Consider the following 27,595-nt stretch of genomic DNA (forward strand, 5'->3'; position numbering starts at 1 on the left):
GAGAAGACTACGATTAAAATTAGATTTAAAGGTGATTTTCACTTTGACCATCGCTACTTTTTCATGAAATCACTGAAGAAGATATCCTAAATACTTCCCACATAATGAAATTTCAGAGTTCCCACTCCTCCTAAAATTCATAAAATTCAAAAAATGGACCAAATCCTCCTAAAATCTCCTAAAATCTTCTAAAACTCCTAAAATTCCTAAAATGAGCTCACACTCTCGAAGAAATTTTGAATACTGAAAAACTAAAAACGGTAAATACAGCAAAATTATGCGGCAATGACTTTGAACTTCTGTATGAACCTGACTCAACTTGCGAAAACACTCCTTTCTTTGAGTCATGCAAATAGCGATCCTGAGCGTGGATTTAGCGAAAATAAATACATTATCGAGGATCGCAGTTTGTTAGAAGATGCGACTATCGTGTCACTTCGAACGTTTAAGGACACATTGAATAATATAAACGTCACTGACTTCCTAATGAATCGACGTATTTTCCAGATGTGCTCCAATGTACTTTACTTTTCTCGAACAACAAAAAGTCGAGAAGGTACTACTTCTTAAGAATAAAGAGGCGGAAGATAATCTCAATAAAGCATCTTCACAAAAAAAAATCGAGTTCAGAAAAACTTTCCGATATCGAGAAATCTCTCCAGATCCAGTAGAAAAAAACTTTTTAGTGCACAAGAGCTGATAAATGATGGAAACAAAAGTATGGTGAATCTTGTTAATTCGAAAGGCGCAGTAGACAAGAAAAACCTGATAAATGATCAGTTGCTGGCTAGTCGAGACTGGCGTCAGAAAAGAGGAAATCATAAAAGTTTCAATTATTAAACTACATAAGGAAAAATATGTTTTGACAAAAAAAAATAACTTTTTGTCAATTTTCTTAAACATTTTTAGTATTTTACGAAGTGTATGAGAAACAACCTTTCACATATTTTAAAAAATTCCTCCTAAAATTACCTTCCAAATCTCCTAAAATATTCCTAAAATTGCCTTAAAAATTTCCTAAAATTCCTAATTTTAGGAGCCTTCCTAAGCCGTGGGAATTTTGAAATTTGCAAATTTGCCTTGTATCTCCACAAGTAGTTTTTTTGCATATATTTGCGGCATAATGCCGCCAAAAACAACATTAAACATGTATAATGTGACTTGAGTTAATACTATTTTCAGTTGCCTCACAAAATGGTTGTCTGCCTCCATTTTGGAGTTTAGAGAAATGAAAGAACTAACACCTTTTACAACATTTACAGTAGACCATTTACAGCTACAGTGAAAAGTGTAGAAGAAAAGACTAAGAGAGACAACGGTAAAAAATATGGAATATTTTTATTGGCCCAAGGAAAATCGAAAATCGTAGCACTAGCCTTCGGTGATATTTATGAAGCGGCGAGAAATGTTTTAATGGTAACACTCTTGTCAAATTGTTCATTCGATTGGCATTAAACATTCCATTCCACTTTAAGCCCACCAAAAAGATCACTTTTCCAACCAAAACATTTTCATGCCAGCCTAGAAAAAAGAGTTTTGAATCAATGTCTACTTGCAAATACGAAATGTTTTTTCAGAACGGACCATTTATTTGGGACGCTAAAAAAACACTTGATACTTCTCAGGCACGAAGCACAATCAGTGAACCGTGTAGTAGTATCCAAGAAGGTATAAATTAAAAATGTTTCAAGTCTAGCCGTACATGCGATATAAAATGCGTTTTATTTCTCGTTGCAGTTCTCAATGAACTATCAAACACCAAACAAACAGTTACAAAAAAGTTGAAGTCAATAGAATTCCATGGTGGAAAAATTTACCGCTATTGGGGATGCGAAACTTGTTGCACCAGTGTAAGAAGACTTTAAATTTTTACATAAAAAAAATAAAAATTTTAATTCATTAACTCATAGATTCCTAGGAAACACACCGACGGACAGTACTACTGTAATGGAATAAAGTGCAACGATAAAAAAACTCGTAAGAGTAAAATTGGTGTTGCTACTCAGCGTAAACTATGTTTTACGGTTTATGTATGCTAACTGGTGCATGAACTTTATTGTACAAAGTTATTATCTTGAGCCTTCTTTCAACTGTAGGACCTTGAACTTTCGGACAACAAAAATGAAACCATCGCGTCAGCTGTTGTATTCGATAGAATATGTGGAAAACTTCTACAGAAATGTGGATATGAGTTCCGAGTAGATGAAGAAGTAGTAGAAGCATGGAACAAGCTAATAGCTAGATACCGTTTCGACATAACAATCAAACGCAACAAGGTTAAATATCTTTTATATTTATTGCAGGGGACGGCAGGACAATTTAGAGATGAATTTGCTACAACAAAATGCAAAACAGATGAAGCAAATTTATGTCTAAATTGCACTGACGTGCCCTGTAATTATATGTACTTACAGAAGAAGAAAGGCGATCAGTACCTTCCAGCAGTAATTGTAAATGAAGTGGATAACGTTGTTCAGCAGGATGCAGCGGGAGAAATGACAAATGAATATCGGGGACCATGGCCAAAATTTCCCAAATATGAAATGAAGTTGAAACAAATTGCAGAGCCATCTTGCAATGTAAGTTGTTGCGGAATCGTGATCTTACATGCTAAAAACGAAATGAAAATTTAATTACAACAGCCTTGCGACCGGAAATATAAAATTTCCTCAAAGCCACCGGGACTAGTCTTGCTCATCAATAACTATCATTACCCAAATATGCACGAGCAAGAGAGAAAAGGATCCGATATCGACATAGAAAGTATTTACAGCGGGTTCACGGAAATGGGATACAAAATTTTCGGTAACGAGTGGCTAATGGATATCCAGACAAGAGAGGTATAAATGACGTTATTGACAAACGTTGCATATTTTCCCGAACTAATAGTTCTAAATGAAACATTTCAGGACTTTTCAAATATAATTGCTGAATTTAAGAGACAATTGATCGAAGAGGAAGTCGACTCTATTTTCATCATTATATCGAGTCATGGTGTCAACCATGGTATTGATTTAGCTGGAGGCGATCGTATAAATGTGCTGACAGAGCTAATGATTCCATTTTCGGATGATAATTTTCCGGAATACCAGGGAAAACCGAAAGTTTTCATGCCGATTGTATGCCAACATATGGCCGGATTTGACGATGACTATACAAATTCTCTGGACGATCTTGGTCTGGATAATAAACTGTTTGATATGTTGATTTGCTGCCCTGCACTTCCTGGCTACGCACAAAATCGGATCAATAATTGTGGAACGTTATACTCACAGCTTTTGATGAAAAATCTCATGGATTATGCGCAATGGTGGGACTTGGTGCAGATTTTAAATAAGGTTTCGTCACTCATTACACACGCAATCCATACATCAGTATTAGCATCAAATAATTTGAAATCTGTTGCAGGTGCAATATGATGTTAAGGAGGAAATTGTAAAGAACGATCTAAAGAAGTGGACAGTACCCCATCATATTACAATCGTTTTTCGTCCATTCTATCTAATTCCGATAGCATCAGGTTAAAATTGATTTTACACCATTGGTTGCGAACATTCTATTTGCGGGCATTACTTAAATAAAATTTAAAAATTTGTTTTATGAAAATGGTTTTTTAAGACAATTATTATCAGACAATGGATATGCGAGCGGAGATGTGAGATGTGATGCACGCCTATGTGCGCAAAACTACGATCTATATGAATTCGTCCTTATGAAAATTTCAGTTTCCGGACCGATAACACCAAAGGTCTCAAAAGCGAGCAATGTAATTGTTGTGCTGATCGAAGAAAGGCTTAGATAAGAAGTAGCGGTATGGTGATGTTGTTGATCTCGCTTCAATTATGAGTGGAGCAATGCAAAAGATGTACGCGCAACACATGAATATGCTCCACTGGAGCATATTCATCGGTTGCGCGTACATCTTTGATTCTGGTCTGTGGTGCCTCTTCAGGCCAACGGAGGTTTCCTACATATAGTAAAGATACAATCGATCACTATCCTTCCCAGCATTCATCTGCTCTATATATAAATGTTTGGGTAACTGCACCTTGACACTACATCCTAAAAGGATTTCCTAAATATTTACAACTCAAGAATTACATTCCGTGTGTGGCTAAGACATGGAAAGAAACGTGATGATAATGAAAACACACAATGGAAAATATTTTTGAGAACGGCACTGTTAAAACCTCACCACTGTGTGTCACGTAGTAGATTTATCATAACAACCTAAATTAATAGGTTTTGTTTCGTTGTAGACCAAATAATATCGTCAGTCACGTACAACTATCGAATGTAAACATTTTAGTCGTTAGTCGATATAACTAATATCGTTGATGTACAGAAACTTTACTCAAGATCGTTAGGTAAAGGAAACTTTACATCCACTGCGGCAAAACTTTACCATGACAGATGATGGAAATGACTTCTTGTGTGTTTACCGACTTCGGCTACGACTCGAATCGGTAAATCTCACAAGTCCCCTTCGCACAAGAAGTACGTCATTTCCATCATTTGTCCCATCGGTAGGTAATGTACTATTAACAACAATGAAATTTGTCTTATCAAAATGGCACAGCATCTTCCTTTATTGTAGAAAAAATTGACAAAACGAAACTGGAATACCAATTCGATCAAATTTTCTACCGAATTTATTCTTTTAGAGCAATATGCGATGGAATGCTGGTCGCGAAATCGTGAAATGCATGTAATTCGTTGCTTCTTTTTGTTACGCAGCAAAGGTTATTAGAAGCTCTCTGTACGTATGGGTATGCATTTACTGAATAAACTGTGGAATTGACAGTATGGAGTCAATTTGACCAGGTTAAGCCTTATCCTTGTTTATTAACGAAATAAATTTCAATTCCAGGCAAAGAGACTAATCCTTTAGCAAATAAGGGGACAAACATTCAATGTAGCTAATGCATCACGTCACGGTATTTTAGATGAATTTTATTGGACTTTTTGTTATAACCAGAAGGGAGAAGAAGTACGAATTGATCATTTAAATTGTATGTTAAAGACTTCCGGGTGAACTCAAAGTTCATACAAACCACATAGTCGTTCAGAGTACTTTCCTCATAGCAAATTATAAGATAAAATGTGGCTCTCACCCTCCGTGTATCAAATTGTGCTAGTCAAACAATGTTTTAAATCCGACAATTTATGATTCTCGATATAATTCAGGGTGCAAGACTACACCACCGATTTTATAGCTTTGGCACAATTGATGTGTTTGTCTGGTTTCCACGCTGGAATGATATTATATGTTTTTGCTGTTAGGTAATAAGAAATCTTTATTCACGACCTGTATCACCGCAAGTTTTTATCCCTTACTTTCATCATAAATAGTCGACTGAATTAATGCTTCCTATAAAGACTTGACGTTTTTGTATTATTTATGGCAAGTAAGAAATTAATAAATTTTCCAAGAGAAAATGTGTGACTGGAAACAAAAAGCGAAAGAAACTTTTAAAAACTTTTTAGTTAAAGCTACAATAGTCACGGAGTTTTCCTGTCGACTCAATTTACTTTTGGCTCAAACGTTCGGCGTCTTACAATGTCCATGAAATTAATTTTATTGAAAATATTACGGGATACGAGTAGATGGAGGATCATTGTTTGAAAAAATGCTCTATTGGTATAGGGAATTGAAAGTAGACAGTGTATCGATATTGTGGACATTAGAAATTCTCCAAACATTAACGGACATCCAAACCAATACTCTCTCTAGCAAACGAGAGAGTATTGTCCGTTGTGATGTGGGATACATTTTAAGGGGTTGAAATCGTTGAGTGATGCAAAAGTCGACATTTCGTTTTTACCATTAGCTAAAACGGTAATTGAATTTCTGAGTTTTTAACTTGATTTAGAGTTATTTCACACATCGATCTGTGAGCTGAAATTTTCCGAAGAAAAGTTTACGGAAATGTTTTAGTTGGTTTTTTTTCTTTCTAATAGCTTATTTCACTCATATACACATGAAAACAATGAAATCTTGATGCCGATTACTTGCTATTTCTATGGGCAGCAAAAATTTCTCTTTGGCAGCAGGCATACCCAAAAACCTCTTAGAATCCAGAAATTCAAGCATCAAACGTTGAACCAATTATTGCTTCGCAAGGCGACTTGAATCTTATACGATCCAAATGATCTAGTTTCTTCGAATGATGAAGTTAAATTTTGACCATTTGGAGGATCAGCGGAATCGATGTTTTAGTTGTTAAATTTTATGGATAGTTTTGCAGATGCTTGAAATGAGAATTCATTTTTAATGATTTTATGTTCTACTTATTCAATAAGTTCATTGCAATAGTTGAATTGGTTAAAAGCAATTACAAGAATTTTGCAAGAGCTTTGCACACTTTTCTGAATCGCATAGCGAGTTTCAATAAAAAGTGCTGTGTACCGAAGAAATTAATTGTGATTATAAAGGCTTATAAAGACTGAAAGGATAAGGAGACCAGATAGATATTCTGTTGGAAATATATTTCAGAACGTTAAGACTACAATCATTGAACATAACCTCTTTTTGGAATATCTTTAAGATTGCCAGTCAGTCATAGCCCATCTTCGAATCTAACCTAAGGAATTTTATTCCTCGTCGATTAAAAAAAAGTTTTAGAAAATTGTTGAGGATTACTCAAGTTATTGGGTTATCAAAAAATGAACAAAGTGTGTGACAAACATTTTCATGTATTTAAGGTGAGTTTGGTCAATACATTCATGCATTTTTAATTATAGTGAACATTCTGTGACAACCATGTTAGAGGGTTGATAATCCGTAAGACCCATGACTTTCAGGTAAGGGAACAAGCTGAGACTATTTTATAAATCGATTTCTCAAAAAGCCATCACACCACTGTTCTATTTATCACTTCATAAGTCTCGAGTTGAACCCTTTCTAGCTATTATGTGCAGAATAAAAAAAAATCTGAAGAACAACAGCTCTATTCTATGTCATGCTATCAAGAAAATCCCACAAAAATTAATGAATTCTTCAGTTAATTTATTAACATAATTTACATTCTTATGAATCGCACATTTATCAATATAACCTCTCGCTGCTTGTACATACATACACTCCTCGTTGGCAAATAAATCTAAATCTTTCATATCTCTGTACATACCTACTGCTGATTAAATCAATATGTAGATAGATTTTTGGGTTTTTGCTCGAGATGAATTAAAATGATAATGGAAAATCGTTTAGCGGAAGAATGTATTTGTATTGCCAAGCCAAGAATTAATTAACTCTCGTATTGTGTGTAAAATCCAATTTGAATTCGGAAATGTAAATTCAATCGAAGGAATGTAATTTGTACACAAAAGATAGTCAGTCGGTCAGATTTAAGTAAATCTCTCATGAGGAGAATTAAATGTAAGGCCGTGTCGTTGCCACAGAATGTCCATGGAGTTTCGGAATAACGACAAACACTCTCAGGAATTTGTATCGATTTAATCACCAACATTGGGAAATTCCAATCATTTGTCCTAATTATGTAAAATATTCCAATTTAATGCTATAAGAATCAGAGTGTCACATGGAAATTCAATTTAAAAAATCTGGAAAACTTTTATTCAAGCTCCGATTGTTGACTACAATCGCTAGTTTCAAAGAGCTATAATAAAATGAGGATTTGCTGATGTCTTTTTCAACAAGAGACAAAGTTTCGACGAAACGAAAGTTGTTGCAGAAAACGTTAATGTGTAGGTAACATAGACAGACATTTTTCTAATAGGACTAAGATATTACTCTCAACAAAAGTTTTGAAATAAATTCTGCAAAATGACAACATCAAATAAATGTCTTGAAATTGCCTTAACTTTCAAACGGAACTACTGTTCAAATGTTAAACTTTCAATTTAATTTTCAAAAATTGCAGACGTGTTAATAATGCCATCCAGACTTGGTAGAGCAGAAGAACTAGCTGCCGTATAGAAAATGAGTTATTTTATATTCACATCAAGATTCATACTGAAAACTTACATAGACATAATGTGGCACAGGACCTGTGCTATATAGGTTACACCCACAAGACCTCAAGCAGATCTTAACTTGAATGTAATTTTATTTTATTTTTCTTCATTGTCTGATTTGTACTATAACTATGTACTGAGTATTCGCTTGTATTTTGCATTATTATCTTAAAAGCTCGTACTGTATAATGTGACGAGCAAATAATGTTTCATTGTGCGTCTAACATTGAATCGTAACGAAATCCCAAAATGGCATGCAAAGCTCACTTAATTAATACGTGCGTCTTATAGAATTATTTTGAGGTGATATGGAACTGATGGATTTACTTTATTACAGACGACAGGCGAAAGCGTACACGTGTTCGAATTTAGAAGCTTGTTGTGATAGTTAGTGCGTGAGTTGATGATAATCATGTACTTTATTTGCATTATCACGAAATTTACTAAAACACGTAGCAGGGATATGTAGCGTATCATGGGACACAATAGCAAGATCATGGTATAATGATTTTGCAAGTGAAATGAATTTTCAAAATTTAATTTGGAAATCATATCATGATTGTTAATATAGAATGGCATATGGGTGATTTCATTTGTTCCGCACGAAATTTCATAAACTTTGTTTCGTTAGGGCTTGCTACACTTATTCTCCTATGTAAATCGAATAGAGTTATAGTAGACCGGTAGGTATAATCGAGTAATGAGGCAAGATTTTACCAATAGCGAAATGCTGTTTGGTTCGATTGTAATAGATTTTGGACTGATTTTTTGTGTGTAGATTTTTCACATTTACCGAGAAGAAGCAAGACTTTCTTCAAGCATGTAAAGCACTGTACGTATACGATGTTCCAAATTTTTATGTTGTTGAGTGGAAATACAGCCCTTCCCTTGGGTCGGATATAAATAAAAATTTGGTACCTCAAACGTAATATTCTAGTACATTTCATCATAAAATTACTACTGTTGGCGATTTATTTTTTCGTGAACGAACTTTACTGCTATGAGATTTCATGGATGACCAGAGTGATGTTATGGTTATGAATTCCGAGGTTTCATATTACAGTATTAAGAAATTTGTTCCAATGGTTGGGAAATTGAAGGAAATGTGACTTGGCCTCAATGCATGGAAAGGACGATCCGAAATTTGGTGTGACTCTATTTTAGTTGGGTTCGTTTATTGCGTTTGTTTGTTGATTCTGTTTGAATGAATTTTTTCTGTTTTTTGCTGCGCTTGGGTGTTTTCACAGCAGTTTTCCACTTTATTTCCCGATTTTCCATCAGAAGATGAACTTGCTCTTGTAAACTTTCGAAACTCGTTCAACTGAAAGTGTACTGCTGTCTCGTGTAACGGACCAGTGGAAACGACTGAAGATGGTTAGACCACGTTAACCTCTGACCGCCACTGGTTCCGGAGGTCGAACCAGCATTTTATCTCCACTTTCGCTTCACGCGATCCATGGGAAAGGGAAGAGTAATTATGCTCTGTTTGTTTGTTTGTTTTGGTGATTGTTCTGCATATTAGATAACGCCACCCCTGGAGTTAGTCTGGCTTCCAGGTAAAATAAAGTTTTGTACCATTGGTCGATTACAATGATACTTATTTCGTATAATTTTACACCAATACATGCATGCGTAGACACTTTTTTGCTTTTGAGTTCAATTTACCATCTTAATTAAGAAAAACACACATACCAATAAACATTTCATGTTGAGACCACATATTTTACGTAATTTGGTTATAAATTTCCTCTCTAGGTATAATTACTCTTAGGTTCTAACATCACAAAAATGATACTTTCCTATCTGGAGAGGAATTACGGCTGCATTTCTCTATTCTCTACTCTACCTGGTAGAGAAATATTGTGCACATTCTGTGCACAGAAAATGTACAAAATGTGTATGTAATGTACACATAATTGTTAGTACACATTTAGTACACATATTGAGCATATTATGTGCACAGAATGTGCACAATAATTCTCTATCAGGTAGAGTAGAGAATAGAGAAATACAGCCGTAATTCCTCTCCTGGTTGTAAAACCAAGATAAGAATTATTGTACTCAGAAACAGTTACTGGTAATTAATAGATGTAACAGTAGGTAGAGTTTGAAAACGCTGTAAACTTTAGGGTCACGAAGATTACGCGACTGTTTCATATTTCGTGCTGGTATGATTTAGTAAATTTTGTTTGTATGGAAAAATTGCGTTCCTGCGCATCTAATAAATAAAGCTCACAACGAGTCAGGTTATCTGAAATTACCTGCAAAAACAGGTTCAGGTAAGTTAAGGTATTTTTCTGAGATTACCGATAGAATGTCATAGGATACCATCTATGGTTAGGACTTCTATGAAGTCGACTCAAAAGACTTCGGTAGATTTTACTTTTCTATAAAAAAATTTAATCATTTTTCCATAGAGCAATGATATTGATGTAATACATTTAAGTGTGTTCTTCCTGCTACATTGCATACATGATTTATTTCCTTAGAAGAAATAAAAGAGAATAATAACATCAAGCATCATTGTACGTACATATGGTTACAAAACTTTCAACTTTTAAAGGAAATGGAAATGCAAATATTACACAGATTTGCCATATATTCCAATTTCACTCGAAATGAGTGATCCGTTCGCATAAATATGTATTCTGAACATTACCTACTTTCTTCTATTCCCGAGAACAATATCGAATTCGCAAAATAATAATCATTATTTCTACAGCATGTAGAAATCATAAATCGGGTGTATGTATGTATGTAACGTCTAAATCCGTGCAGTATATACCAACATGTTGAAAGATAATATGAAAATCTGTTTTTTCTTTTATTTTATTTTCGCTTGAAACAAAATATTCGTTTCCATTATTATGAATGATGAGATTAGAGGAAAGGAAAAAGAATATTGCTCGTAGGAGAATGAATATTGGATGATAACTTAAGGGAGTCACTTGAAGTGGAAAAACTCTGGTGTAAAAATATGAAGAGCTTGCTTTATATGTGGAACATAAAGTATTGTAAATGTAAGAAGACGCATTGGCTGGTAGTGGCATTTAAATATAGGATTTTGTTCAATATAAGAAATTCTCCACCGAATTTTCAAACGACAACTTATTTAAATTCATAAAATATTTTCGTGACTATCATCCACCCACATAAATAAATCCAACGAAGGGATTCACAAGCTGTTCAAAAATCAATTAAATTCACTAGATTAACGAAGAGTAATTGACAGTGTAGAGTTAAATCTATCGACTTAATTGTACATCAGATTGAAAACCGAAAATGTGTAATTATATTCTCTCTAGTATCACTTGACTTTATACCCCATCATCACAAACTCTCGTTGGGCTGACGATTTAAATCTTTCACAATTGCTTGCTACCACAAGACTTCTATGATTGCATTTCGAGCAATTATTGCGTCTAGCTTTTGTATTATTCAAAAGAAACTTTGAGAGGAAAACAGAAATTATGTTTATCTAAATCTTTTGCTATATCATCGTGTACACAATTGCACAAATCAGAGTTTAACGTTAAAAAATCTTAAACGTAAAAAATATCGTGCATCAGATCCGTGGAAAATTTTATTATTATCAACAATGAATAGAACGTCTTGGATTGTTGAAGGTATTTTGCCATTTATCTATTTCCGTACCGGAAATTACGTTATAGCCTTTCCCTTTAAAGTCAGAAATCCAGAAGAAAATTTATTTATTATTAGCCTGATAATCAACGATACCGGAGTTATATAGGAAGTGGAAGGATATTCGCTTTATTGTCAAAAATTTCAACGTTGCAAGGAAAATCAGGTATCGATTTGCTCGCATTTGCTTCGTATTGTTCAGAAAAACCTTAAAACCAAAATAGTTTTATCATCCAGAAGAGAATCAGTAACACTTTTTACATAAAATGTCCATTTTTTACTTAAAACATTTCCGATTACAGGAAGTGGATGTTTACTGTCTTTTTTTCATTTCCAATGCCACCTAGAGAGTAATCAAATTTTAAAATTTTCATTCTAAAGCCGTTTCCGGCGATATTTTTTTTTACTTTATTAGGGAGGTAATAGGACCATTCCCTCCCGAGGGAAAACTTTTACCTCGCTCGTAAAGTAAAAAGCATGCTGCACACGGGAAATAATTTGATATCTCGTATCACGATGAGCATACCTCGGGCTGAGGCCCTCGGGTACTGTTACTCATCTGGAGATATCAAATTACTTCCCTGGTATAGTAATCTACTAATTCATGCCACAAAAATCACAAGACCATCAACGCACAGTTTGTGATAATTGAAAACATAGTTTTTCACATAAACATTTCCTCTCGAAGTGGACAAACTTTTTCTTGTCTTCTTTTCCTAATTTCTTTTTCCATGAAAACATAAACACTGGTGATGAAGGAAGAAAATTTCTCGGTTGGAGTGTTTTACGTTATTTGAAAAACTTTTCTTTTATGTTCACTTGTTTGCACTATATTATCAAATTTATTTATTAAAGGATGTTCACCTCTCACTCAATGCAACCGAAACTGGGTCATTCATTTTCTTTTCTTTTATGTTTTTTTATGTTTGACTTTACCGCAGAAAAGTTTTTTGTTCATTTGTTTAAGCAAATCTACATATAATTCTGATTAAATTCCGGGGAATTTAATCAATAAAAAATAAACTCCGACGATTTATGACGGCAAAATCACATCTAGTGCACAAGACAATAGCTATTATGTAATGTTATAGAAGGAGAATAATGTAAAAATTAAAAATAGAAATTTTATTGAACTACGTCTGAAGCATGCCTTCCACCCAATAAGAAACATAAATGCGGTATTTGAAGTTTAAACTTTGAACATTATGTTGATAAAGAAAAAATTTCCACCAGAAACCAACACTTTGCATCGTAAATTCCGTATTTCAACTACTAAAATAAATGAATAAAAAATCTCCACTAAAATACTTACCTTTCCACTTTTCACCTCTTAACGAAAAAGTTCAAGGTGTCCATTTATTTCCATTATATCAAGAGTAAGTTTACCGAAGTACAAGCGTGAAGCTAAATAAATCGTACGACTTCTGAAGTGCTTTTAAAGTTTTAAATGAATATTCAATTCAAAGCGTCTTAGATTTGAGATAAACCAATTTATTCCGTTGCATTTATCGCTCCACAATCCCACAGTTAGTGATGAATGGAAATAGTTAATAGAAATCCATTGAGATGTGGTAACTAGGAACTTTTCCCATTAACAAATGTGGACAAGCAATGCTTCATGAATCCGGTTGAAATGTAGAAAAATATTTAGTGATTTATCTCTTCATTTCACTAACACTATTGCAGTCTGCTTTATTTCATTAGAGGAAAATCCTTTGTAAGATCAATCGTTGCGTCCTTTTACAGGGCGTTTGGAATCACTGATAATACCCCCATCTAAAATGCCTACACATAACGAGCTGATGAAAGATTTTTTTCAACAAAAACATAGTTTTGTGCTCATGGTTCACGTTGTGTAAAATTATCAAAGACGACAGTGCTGTTTCGACCTCAGGATCAAGTGACGGCCTGAGACAAGCGTGATCTAGTCATCATCAGTTGTTTACACTGATCCCTTCCCAAGATTTTTTTAAAATCAAAAGTTTTGTGTGACAAATTCTAATTGTTCGCGCTAATTTGCCCACCAATTCGCACACATTTTTTACGTAATTTTGTTTGTAATTTCCAATCTAGGTATAATTCGTCTGGGAAGTTTACAATGAAAATTTTTTGATGCGAAGTTCGGACATGAACAAAAAGCTCTTTTAAGAATCCCCTATACTAGCCGAGCGTAGCAAAAAAGCAGCAGTAAAAACTTAATCAGCATTCGAGCAACAAAAAAATTAAAATGAACTCACACTTAACCAAACTTGTAACCGCCTCCGAAGGAAAGCAGCATGTACGAATCAATAGAAGATAATGGACAAATAGTCGAACGGTGGGAACAGATTTTCCATTATTGTTTCCCCCTCAGAAAAATCACATACAAACGATTCTCTCGCATGTGAATTTCTTCGCCAACTTGAAGCAGTCATAAGCATTGAAACATCGAAAGCGGTAATGTTCAAACTCAATCTTTAGATGTTGAGTGGGTATGAGATAAAATGCAGTCTTTAGATGTTGAGGTAACGTGGAGAACGGTCTTTAGATGTAATCCTTAGATGTTCAGTGTGGATATAAAATGCAGTCTTTTGATATTGGGACATGGAGAAAGTACTTTTTAGATGTTGAAGTGGATACGATAAATGATTTTATACGTTCCAGTACACTCCCTACGGAAGAGTCAGTAGGATCGAGTATATATCGAGACACCTCGATTTAATAAAACATTTCGTATCGATTCGTGATTGAATCGAAAGCATCATCACTTTTTTATTTCTCTACGAACAAAGCTTAATCCAAAAGCTTAATTCGCGTATCGTGGTAATCTCAAGGAGCTTTATAAGATTTTATTTTCGTTAGGTTTGAGACTGTCAAATAATTAAATTTTAAGGAGGATTTACGATGTTTAACTAATTTCATCTCTTTAATCTCATAATATAACGCAACTTAAGTAAATCGAACAGGAGCTTTCGTTAATGAACGGAACATTTTCGACATGAAATTTAACACAAATTATGTTGGCACTGGAGTCGAAGAATAGAAATCAATTCAGTAAATTAAAAATCCATTCCTTCAACGTCCGCTGATTCATTCCACAATTTTATGTTTCGAACGCCCTACTCAGAAACGCAACCAAATACAATTGTCGGTGGCACTTCGGTTAGGATGGTTTTTATGAGAAGTCCTCAGGGAAATCCTTCTTTATTGTACTTTCGTCACATATAACTGAGGAAGCAATAATTTCTGTTCTAAACCTCTTCACAAGCATATGTTTCATCGAATAAACAAACAAACAAAAAAATTCCATTGCTTGGAATGAATGATGAATGAATGATGGGAAATAAGAGAAATTCGATTGGAATTATTGTGAGGTCTGAAAATACATGACCAATTTTGCGTTGTTGACAATTATGCTGCGTTTTGCATTGTTTATCGGATCGTGAATTTTCGGCCAAAGACGTTTAACAATTATGCGATGATTTGCCGATATTCGGTGTCGGTAATATATATACACTCGAGTTATATATGTTGGCCATATTCACCAGTATCATAATGTACTAATTATGGGTGAGAGCAACTAATGTAATCTCGATAATGTACTAAGAAATACGTGGATACGTACACTCATCTACAATATTAGATTTAAACACTCGACCCTCTAATTCAATATTCCATTTTTAATCGTTTGTCGATTGCTTCACATTGTATTTTATGGTTGACGCAATTAAGATGAGTTATGGAGATGAAAGCATAGCTAACTCAAGCGTGAATTGAATTCAATTGATGCATTGTAGCACTGGTACACATCACAATATATGCAATTCGCTCAACTCATCTATATGGTAATTTTGGTTGAGATGATAATTACAAGTTAATTTAAGCCAATGAATTTCAAATTTATGGTAGGTTGATCGATAGATAGACAGGTAGAGTGATAAATAAATATTGTATGCATAGAAGCAAGATATTAATGAATCGTAATTCAATCTTGACATCACGTTGATACAACCAAAACTAAAGCAAACGTTAAGAGGCATCGATGTTTTGTTGAAAAGCATACATTTGGGTGTTTTTTAAATATTTGATTTTCGTTAACCTTTTCAAAAATGTACGACCGCAATAACGACCACAAATGTGTTAGCTTTCAAAAGAAAATAGATTTGCTTATCGCAGTTAGACCAGCTCTTAGAAAACTGAGCAGTTTATGAAAATGTCGTTAAACTGCTCACGTTTCTCAGAGACTACAACCAAAACTAACTTTTATTTAAAGCTAACACATTCGTGATCGGTATTGCGGTCGTACATTTTTCGAAAAGGATTCTGATGAAAAAATATCATCAAAAATTAAATACGAGACACTCAGATGTAGGCTACAATTTTGGCTAAGTACCGATGTCTCTTAACCAAATAATAATTAAATCACGTTGATATAACACTCAGAAATGATTAAAATCACCATTCAGCTGATGTTTTTTTTTGTTTAGGTCTGGACTTCCAAACCACGCCTCAAATTATGCAAATAATTAGGAAAGTTACCTAATTGATATCTCGCCTAAATATAGGCTAGACATGTGAATACAAACTCATCGTATTTGGGTTACGTCATACGAGTCCTAGAATGTGTAACATCAATGTAGTCACCAAACCCACTGCAACTACCGAAATTATGAATGGTGAGTAAACTTTTGGACGTTACCAATGCGATATTATGGCTAGGAAAATTCCATGTGGAATTGTCTCTCACGAAAATCAAACCCTAATCATTCTGGCGGAAGACTATTACGTAACGAATGATCCATTTCGTCGTGTTGGATATCCTTACAGTTCCTTATCATTTGTACAATAGTATCATTGCAATTGATGTAATTTAAACCATCAAATCAATACTAATTTCCAACTCAAGAAATTATCAGCTGCGATACATCATTTTACAACTTCTCGTATTCATCATTAACTTTACTAAGTATTCATCCCGACAAATTTTAATTAATTTACACAATCATATCGAATATCATCACTCATCGAACTTCATAATATGGTGGAACAAAATAAAGTCGAGCATGGTTGCATAATGCTACACTGGATTTCAAGTTTATTATTGCGAAATTGTCTTTTTTACCAGGCTTCGGAATGAATATTATGCAAAAATCTCAATGTAAAAGGATTTGCAGAAGGTAAAGACTAAAGTTTATGGTGGCATATGTGTTTCGCTTTTGACTACACTTATCCACACAACCATGCAAACAAAGATAACAATGTCTGATATGCTCGTTATTCTTGTATAGAGAGAGAGAGTAAAAAACGCAAATTGCTCGGCACGGGATATATTTACCCCTACGAAAATGGAAAATTTAATTACTTATCCATTTTATGTTGCTCTTTCCATATAAGGATATTATGTAATATATATCAACACTCAGCCGTATTATGTTCTTCTTTTAGTTTAGCAGCCACACATATTTGAATGCGAGGCTCTTATAATATTAAAATTAATCGTCTTAAGTTCCATTATCATTTTATCAAAGTCTTTTGATTGATAGGGCTGAAACGGCTGAAACTAATATAAAATGAGAGATTATTAATTTCACAAAGGAGTGGAAGGTCCATTCAATGTGATTGTAGTAATATCTAGATGGGTTCCCTTTATAGTCAGTTGTATGTCTACCTTTACGGTACTGGCTGTATCCCTTTATAGTCGTTTATAGTCGCTGTTTGTTTATGTTTGTTTAATGTGATTGCTATTTCTTTGGACAGTCTCAATCTATTGGTAAGTTAACAGGAAAAGAAAAATTCTGATATTTATCGTAGTTCATTCAACGATGGCTCATTCTTATACTGTCTCAAATATTTTTTTAGTTATAGAACGCCTGAAAATATTCACCTAGTACACGGAAGATGTTTGGAAATATAGGAAATTGAATCAGTTAAGGAAAACGTTAACCGTATCGTAGACGAACGTAGATAAATCAGATTGTCATACGACACCCAAATATACTAAATGTGTGTTTATAAGAATCAAAAACCAAATACTTGATACGTAACATATGCGTCAGTGAATTTATGAATGCAGTTTAATAGGGTTCAATCAGGGCCTATTTTGGGAAATTCATTTTCTAAAATTCCTAAAAATTTGTTACAAATTTCCGAAATTTCCTAAAACTTTCCAAAAAATTTTACATTTTCCTAAAATTGTTAGTAACTTTTAGAAATATTAAATTTTTTAATGAAATCCTGAAAAATGCAGAACATTATTTCCCAAGAAGACCTGGATTAAAGTACTCAATACTCAATTTGAGCTAGCAACTACACTTTATCTGATACACACTTCGACGACATATAATGCATGTCCATAGTGCATTACACGTACCTACACGAAAGTTCTAAGTTTATTTGATTAAATAGAACCATTGCCACAGTACCATTGCGAACTGAAACATTTCGTTTCATATGGAGGACATTTATTCACTTGGACTATTTATAGCAAGCTGTCTAAATTGAATATGTTTGTGAAATTAATCACACCATTAAACAACGTGCATAACATAGCATAATCATCAAATTATATTGATTTCATCTGAGATATTCGTTTATCTCGTTCACATTGTTCAAATAAGGTATTCCTATCACGTCCATTTATGAAACCCGAAAAACAGCAATAAAAGCAACACTTTCACCTTATACTATTCGTTTTCACATTTTCAACTATACCGTCGCTCATACTGACGACATACTCCGACCCTATCTAGCAAACAAACTACCTTTATTAAGGTGGTGAAAGTGTCAAGTAGTCTTTGTAACTTACATGCAAATTTCATGTATTCAGTCAAAATGTAGAATAGTGTTTGTAGAATACAAACAAAGAAATAGGGTGTGAATTTGACACAGATAGCTGAGAGTTTCTTTGCTAGAGAGAGTATTGATGTACCTCAACATACATTGAGTAAACGATGTGGATCAAAGAAATTGTTTGTGATGCTCACAAAAAACTTGCCATATTATTGAAGTAGGATATTAAATCGACTAGTACACAGTACTGACTACTTAACATCCAAAAGTTTTCCAATAAAACTTTCAGTCAGCTGACAAGAAAATATTTTATTCACTTAAAGTACAATAAAGCAACTCTCGTGGGTGATTGCATAGCATATCCGTTTGAATATATTATAACTCAAACAAATAACCAACAATCGGTCGTTTTACTCGAACCGAAAGACCAAATATTTTATCGAGACAAGGGGAAATTATTCATGAAAATTTGCAGCTCATGGGATGAATCCAATTTTCTTGTTGTTTAACGTTTTGGGAAGTTTTCGTGAATTTTTCTCGTTTTGTTGTCTTTAGAGATGTTGTACATGGAAATAAGGTGCAGTTTTCCATTGCATCCATTTTCAACTGTTTGAGTGGATTCCGGATTCGTATATAAAATGCATAACGCTCTTAACTTATGCAAATTCTTTTTTTTACTTTTAAGAGAGTACATAATCGTAATAACTGAGAATAGCCAGCATTTTTCAATCCAGTAAATAGCGAATTGTGTAACTTTGATTGCTTTTACTTGCCATTGAAAATGAATTAGTTTTGTATGCAAACAGCAATGGATAAACAATTCAACAAGATTCGGAGTTTTTCATGTACTCTGACGATTCAGACAATTTTTTGTGTAGATGGACAGTGGACCACGACTATGTTAAATGCTATATGCAATGTACAATTAAATGTAGTTTTTTAATGTTTTCAACCACTTTAATTATCAAAGGTCAAATTGACCTTTTTTTCAAAATCCTACACTGAAAATTCGAATATAATTTTAACGCAACATATCAAATCAACCATTGGATATTAATGGGCAAAGTTTGGCAATGAAACCAAGAAAACTTTTTCTGTAATAAAATTGGATTAACTCAAACAATAAAGATCTCTCGTTTACCTAATTCACATTGATTTACGAGTGTGACCATTTTCTTATAAGAAGTAGGTATAAATGGAAAATTCAAGGCGATTATATCGTTTATGGACGATACATTAGCGTAAATCTTTGACGTTTGCAATGGCTGTATTGATCCCAATGAATTATAAGATAAGTTTGCTTAATAGATCATTTATAACAGTCGAGAGTTTCTCCAACAGTTTTATTGTGCGAAAAAAGTTTTTCAATTTACCTGCATTGTTTTAAAACGTTGGCGGTTCAGTCACTCAAACGGAAAAAGAAAAGAAAATTTCTCTCGCATGAGACGAATTTGACATTTTATTAATTTTTAAACTGTTTGTTCATACTACAACTGTGCATTTCTGCGATCGTAAACAAAATATATTTATGCCATCACCATAAATTCCCTTGAATATTACAGCAATTACGATGCAATGTAAATTTCCATAATTTAATTAAATGAAAAAACTATTTCCTCACACAACCATTTTGAAAAAATAAAGTTTCCCTCCACTGACACAAATAACATATCTTCAGACAACGTCTGTGCGATTGTGGGTGGTGGCAAGGAATTAATATTTCAACTAATTTGTGAACTGCCGAGATGGAAATTTTTAAACTAATTTTCTGTTTCCGTAATTTCTTTTTTGTGTTACAGAAAGAAATTTACAGTTCTAAGAAAATGAAATGGTGAGATTTTCATTCGGAAATGTGTACAATACAGACGGGCTTTATTCGGATATATTGCGTACATCGAAAATGTTACAAAATAATAAGTAACTTGAAGAAGACTAATAGTTGTTTATGTTTTCCCGGATCCCAAGACGAGTGGTAGAGCCTTACAATTATTTAAAAAAACTGACATATTAACAGTCACAATTTGAATACTAATTTCAAATTGGTCCGCCTTCCAGCTGATAACCACATCTCATATATGGTTAAATTTGATTTATCACGACTGAGTAAAGTTACAGGTTTATTTTACTCTGCCGTGGATTTATGCTTAGTTTCCTCTTACCAAAAAAGTACTCCATGTGAGAGACAAAATTGAATTTTTTCAATTATTTCGTTGTTTATTTGACCAGGGCTTATTATTGGGAATTTTTGAATAATTTTTTAGAATTTTTGAGAATTTTAGGAATTTTTAAGAATTTTTAAAGAATTTTTTAAGAATTTTAAGAATTTTGAGAACTGAAATTCCCAATAATAAGCCCTGTATTTGACAGCTTGCTCTCTCATGGCTCTATCACGGAGTACTTTTTGTTGAGTGGAATGGACACTTTAGATAAATAAATTGATAAAATAATTCATGGAAACAAAATTCCAGCGATTAGTCGAATATGTAACTGTGAAGATGACGATAAATTAGAAGCAGATGCTGACTGACTCAAAAAATCTCTTCGGTCGGGTCATTGACTGTATATAAAATTTGTAAAAAAATCCCTTCATTCATACAAAAATCAAAAAGCCTGCGGTATAGTCCTAATGCACAAAGGGCCAGTTCTGGTCTGATTAGGATAAAGCTGTGCAATGGTTGAACATGACAATTAAATTGCAAAATTTTGTGCTGGCATCGAACCAGTAAATCGAAAATAATTTCAACGAACATTTTGTTTTGTAATTAAATGCTTTTTGCGCCAAACGAATTTTGTGTGGTGAAGTGATAATCAGTTGATAATCCAATATAATATTAGGTTTATTAGGATTGTGCAATATTTAAATATTACCAGCCTAAAGGGATTCGAATTGTGGTTTGTTTATGTATGGCGTTCATGTATTGTTAACGGTTGACAAGTGGTTTCATTTCAAATATTTAGTTTGAACAAAATGCCAACCAAATTTTCAGAAAATTAATTGTTTATGAAATGAAACTAAAATAAAAAAAGCCACAGATAGACCCATCGACTATCGATAACACAATTTTATATCAGAGTTTTAAAAGGCATCGATGTTCCCAGTAATTAAGCGATTCCAGTATATGATATTTTTGCGCAAAAATTGAATTCGCTACGGGATTTTCAGATTTTGAGACAAGCACTTTATTGACTGGAAACTGTAAAAAAACTCGAATATGTTCCGAACTAAAAATCACCCACTGTAAGTAAAACATGGTGAAACCGGAAATCGACATGATTGCACGTAAAACTTTTGATCATCTCATTACTATCATCGTGGAAGGATAGTAGTCGTGTTCAATCTTATTGCCGAAATGTCAGGAGTTACTTTCGTTGATACAGAAGACTTTTCCTGAATCCTTATTATTCAAAAGAGGATTTCCACAGGATGACACATTAGACCCTAATGGTTGAAATTTTGATTTTTTCAGTAAAAATGAAAAGTTTATTAGGGAGGTGCGGGAAAACAGGAAAATATCTCTGAATGTTTTCGCTCAAAAATGGTGTGCGATATGTCAATTAGTTTAAATTCTTAACCTGAAAATAACGGAAATACGGCGGCAATTAAAGACGACGAAATTGAGATGGTCGCGCGAATTCTTCTCAAATGAAAAGCAATCGATGAATAAACAAGAAAAAGAAAAGTTAAAATCAAAAAAGGGTTGGGTACATAACAATTAAAATGTAGATCTTTTCCGTACCGTTCTCGTTTTACACTCAATAATTTTAATTATTCAATTCCTTCTTGTGTGTATCCTTCGTCTTAATAAAGGCAATCCGTTAACGAACTGCCCCTTTTGAGAACTAGTGAATTTGAATAACATGTACCAAATTTTAAGATGGCAAGATGGAATTGATCTAATCTAGCGAAAATATTTGGAGCAATTTGATTTATAAACCTGCTTTCAGGTTTACACTTCGTTAACAAAGAATTTGAGAAAAAATATTTTGTCGTAGCATGAAAAATGAATAAATGTTAAAATTAGCATTTCTCCATTAAATACGGGCAGTGGTTGAAACTTTTTTGTACATTCACTAATGGTATTCCTTCTAATAATCACGACCACCATTGCTATCCTTTCCCTGTAAGCACCATTTTTATTATTTTTTAATTAAAGCGTAAACCATAGAAGGGATCTGTGCAGTTTTTCCGAGTAAACAATTTCAATTTACAAAAGGTGTATACCATCAAAGCTACCTGCAGTCGGAAATTATATTTAAATTATCCGTGTCCATTTCAAAGCGAGAGAAAAGTTTTTATTTATAGTCAATGTAAATTAAGAAGAAAAAGTCATGATTGTCCCGACAAAAAAAAATTAAAATAATTGCGCTCTGCTGATTGCAACTTCCAGTGCTATGATATTGTGCATTTTATGATTATTTATTTTTTAATATTTATGTTTGGGTTATTCAATTTAGCAATTCACAGACGGTATGCTTTAATCATGAACTACTTCCGCCCCATTGAGGTCCCTTCATTTGTACATTCATCATTACAATGATAAATATTTTCTCCTTTCCACGATTCGCTGTTACATATTAATTGTTGTGGTGCAACAAAAAAAGAGTTCATTTATTGGGTGGTGTGGTGGTGTTTCTGCTAATCTTATTCGACCTTGTCAACATCACATCCGCAATGATGATTAACAAAACGTTACAAGAATATTAATTAACAAACAAAAATCCCATTATAATGACATCTCTCATACGAAAATGGTGATTGATGATGATGGCATTTTTCTCGCTCGATGTTTTCCAAATGAAGTTTTCTTTCTTCATTTTTTCTTTTCTTTTGTTGAATGAAAACAAAATATTTTTTCCGCCGTCATGTCATAATTTGTTGTTTGCGTTGCTTGTCGACAAAATATAATGGTAACATTTTCATACGGTTTCGCATATCAATCATTTAAAAATAACGAAACGAAATGGGTAGGCCATATTTTCCAACTCTTAATTGGAAAACTTTGAATGTACATACAGCAGGAAACGAAACCATAAATTGAGATATACGAAAAACACTGTAATTCGATTGTTATAGTATAAGATGGACACAAAGCAGATCGCCACCAACCATAAATGGATGGAAAAGCAAGACTTTTTCAGAACTTTTATCATTAGAAAAAATTTTGTTGTTCGCTTCATGGGAAATTGAGTAGTCTACTACGATGGATGTTGAAATAGTAATTTTTTCAGCAACACTTCTAAAATCTAAATTAGGACGTGTGCTGAAAAAATCCATTTCCTTTCGAGGTACGAACAACGTTTTGTGCACCGGACAACTGAAATAGACAAAACACATCAATTTACTTAAGAGTGATATCGCCAAAACTTGAACCAATTTTGGTGAAAATGAATACCATGGTTCGGCGATCCGGGCAAGCTATAGCTCGTTTGAATCGTCTTTCAATTCTGAGAAATAGGGATCTTTTACTTTTTCTGTTAGTTTCCCATTTTCGGAGTGAACACGTGAAAGTAATAGCATGTCAATGGGTCGTGAAAACAGTTTTTCGGTGATAGCTCGAGATAGAAATCTTTCTAAAATGTGAAATGTTGTAGGAATATAGGCCTCTAGCAGACCTTCAAAACGAGTATAATCATCGGTAAGGACAGCCACCCGTTCTGGACTTATGACCCAAAATATGGTGAATGTTTGGACAGTGCTGCTGGCTTGCAACAGAACTTTTCCGCGGAACTGACTATAGGGTGTTGCAGCTGGACTTACCCTCTTTCGTTCCACGTATAATACACCCCAGAAAAATTGTGTTGCAAGCCACAAAGTTAGTCGAAGTAAAACGTCGCTCCAATAGATCCATATTTTTCAGTGTTTTCAACTTGTTTTTGGTGTTCAAACAGGCTGGAGCGATAGGAATGAAATAAACTAAATCAAAATTACATGTTCAGCTCGAAATTGTGCTGAACCGTGCGATCATTGTCCTTGAAAATGTTGCTTTCTTCTTACTTCGTAGTAGGTGGAAAACCTCATTTATTTGACTTCATAAAAATATCAGGAACTCAATTGCTTTCACCGAATATGGGCTTATTGTAAAGCAGAGATGCGCATCGTTCATTTGCAGTCAATAAATGGTCACCCAAGATGTAATTTGTACTTCACAAGAGGTCACGACCGTTCCCAGCTATGGAAAATGTATGAAAAATCGAGTTTTTTTACAAAAATATTTTTTCTGTGGAGATTTTAACTGCTTTTAGTTAAGGTCTTAAGCTATGTATTCTTAAAACAATTGTTTTTGTGAAAAAAACTGGATTTTTGACACATTTTCTATAGCTGGGAACGGTCGTGACCTCTTGTGAAGTACAAATTAAATCTTGGGTGACCATTTATTGACTGTAAATGAACGATGCGCATCTCTGCTTTACAAAAAGCCCATATTCGGTGAAAGCAATTGAGTTCCTGATATTTTTATGAAGTCAAAGAAATGAGGTTTTCCACCTACTACGAAGTAAGAAGAAAGCAACATTTTCAAGGACAATGATCGCACGGTTCAGCACAATTTCGAGCTGAACATGTAATTTTGATTTAGTTTATTTCATTCCTATCGCTCCAGCCTGTTTGAACACCAAAAACAAGTTGAAAACACTGAAAAATATGGATCTATTGGAGCGACGTTTTACTTCGACTAACTTTGTGGCTTGCAACACAATTTTTCTGGGGTGTATTATACGAGGAACGAAAGAGGGTAAGTCCAGCTACAACACCCTATAGTCAGTTCCGCGGAAAAGTTCTGTTGCAAGCCAGCAGCACTGTCCAAACATTCACCATATTTTGAGTCATAAGTCCAGAACGGGTAGCTGTCCTTACCGATGATTATACTCGTTTTGAAGGTCTGCTAGAGGCCTATATTCCTACAACATTTCACATTTTAGAAAGATTTCTATCTCGAGCTATCACCGAAAAACTGTTTTCACGACCCATTGACATGCTATTACTTTCACGTGTTCACTCCGAAAATGGGAAACTAACAGAAAAAGTAAAAGATCCCTATTTCTCAGAATTGAATGACGATTCAAACGAGCTATAGCTTGCCCGAATCGCTGAGCCGTTGTTTTGAAATTGGTTCAAGTTTTGGCGATATCACTCTTAAAAACATACACACTTCATGTTTACAATCACCATATTAAATTTGTTCATTCGAATAGTCATGGAAAAATTCATTCAAAACCGTTCTCCCACGTTAAATCGTAAAGAAATGAAATATATCGTTCAGGGAAACCTGACATTTTATTACAAGAAAATCATGGCAAAATATGTCGTATTTCAGTTGTCCGGTGCACAAAAATATTTTTATTGCCTATCCACCCGGAATATTGTTGTCACACGTACATTTCCCACCCGCGGGAAGCGGTCGTTACATATGGGAACTTTTTCATTACATCACAAGTGAAGGAATATTCATATGCAAATAGACCGAGTGCTATTTTGACAAAAAAGTTTCGAACGTCCATAAAAATCAAATTTAGCATGATTACCACAAGAACAAATGTTTATATTTATTTTTATTAAATTATTTAAGAAATACATTGCCATCCCGGTGCCATCCCGATGGTCAATTTGTTTCATAGCAGAAACTCTAAAAAATGTAAAATAGGATATTATTCCACAGCTGATAGGGATATTTTGTTTGTTATTATTTTTGGCAGTCATGTTCGTTTTGAAGCAAATTTTGGAGACTCACTTTGACGTCAATTTTCTATTATTTCGCAGCATTTTAATCGGTGCAGATGTATATTAAATGATTAATTGAACTGTTGTGGTCACTTTAGACGTAAAATATAAACATATCACTCAATAATTAATTATAGAAACAAACATCAACTACACACATACACCGGCACAAGTTTCGTTTCGATTTTTTATAATTTCACTGAACAAATGTTATACATATGTCGTTCGTTCATAAACATTTCGAACTTCATTTTTGACCACTTTCTTCTGGATAAAAAGTTTTATCTTTTACGTCCGCTATCGCTCATATTAAACTGTTTTTTCCGAAAATTTTCATGTGTTCACCATTTTAAACTATCAACATCACCAAACTGTCAACGATCAAAATATTCCATTCGGCGCCATTTTGGCTTTTCGTTTTAACTCTGGTAATTCAGAATGTGGTCTTTCTTTTTAAGCGCTTAAATTTTCAAAATTTTTCTGAATCTTTCATACTTAAAATTAAAATACTAACTAATACTTTTTCAACTATTTATACACGTTCCGAGCGTTTTTTCTATGTGTTCATTTGGTAAAAAATAAATTACGTCATATGAACACGGTCTATTCATTACATACCAGGAGATTTTCATTACTTATCAGCAGATTTTCATTACTTATCAGCAAAAATGTATCACATGAAATATTCTTTAACACTGAGAAACAATACTCGCGATGTTATTTTAGTTTTGATATTACAAACTTTGTCACTTGAATTAAGTGCACACCAATCTAAGCAAATTCATTAAAAACTATCGAAAAAAATGAAATAAAAAACACAAAAATAAGTGACGGCCATTTTGTCTATAGCCATAATTTCAATTTTTTCAACTTCGACGAACACCTATGGCCAAACAATTTTAATTTTTGCATTTTTCACTTATTTTCAAAAACAATCAACACTTTTGTCTTTATTATCATGTATTCACTTCACTTCACAGCAAAATTTATTGTAATACCACCAAAATCGACAAATATTACGCAAAATATGAATCTAGCACTTCACAAAAACAAAACAGTCGAAGTAGTCTGTCAACATGTCACCAAAACAATAGTGTTGCCAGTGATGCTTTCGGGATTAATATAATGAAGAAGTGTGAGCCGATTTCATCAGCAGACTAGATTCGTTTTAAAACGTTTCAATGCAACAACAGATATTTTTGTTTGTTTTGTTGTATCGGTAGTTTTTATGTTTAGTATTAGTCCGGCAGTGAATAAAATAGCGCGACATAAATGTTGTGAAATTGTGCATTAATTTAGAATAATCTTTTGATATTCAAGAGTCTGCCAGTTGTCTACTGGAACAGTGTTCCAGGAACACTTTTGGTTTTGAACTCTCAGGTCCTTGGGTGGGAAAATGTACTCGTAACAACAATATTCCGGGTGGATAGGCAATAAAACAGCATACATTGGATGCTGCTTGGTAGTTCATTACACTCGGAATCAATT

The 27,595-nt window shown here is 33.7% G+C and overlaps 1 protein-coding gene across 1 annotated transcript; it reads left to right on the plus strand.

The window, feature by feature from the left end:
• Positions 1-1,274: 1,274 nt before the first annotated feature.
• LOC119083223 lies at positions 1,275-3,564 on the plus strand. The gene is made up of 9 exons (XM_037192888.1): positions 1,275-1,416; positions 1,476-1,668; positions 1,738-1,850; positions 1,911-2,030; positions 2,097-2,276; positions 2,415-2,579; positions 2,643-2,840; positions 2,910-3,338; positions 3,409-3,564. The coding sequence occupies exons 1-9, from the start codon at positions 1,414-1,416 to the stop codon at positions 3,523-3,525; spliced, it is 1,518 nt and encodes a 505-aa protein (XP_037048783.1). The 5' UTR covers positions 1,275-1,413; the 3' UTR covers positions 3,526-3,564.
• Positions 3,565-27,595: the final 24,031 nt, after the last annotated feature.

The sequence above is a fragment of the Bradysia coprophila genome, unplaced genomic scaffold (genome assembly GCF_014529535.1).
Source record: "Bradysia coprophila strain Holo2 unplaced genomic scaffold, BU_Bcop_v1 contig_583, whole genome shotgun sequence".
NCBI lineage: Eukaryota > Metazoa > Arthropoda > Insecta > Diptera > Sciaridae > Bradysia > Bradysia coprophila.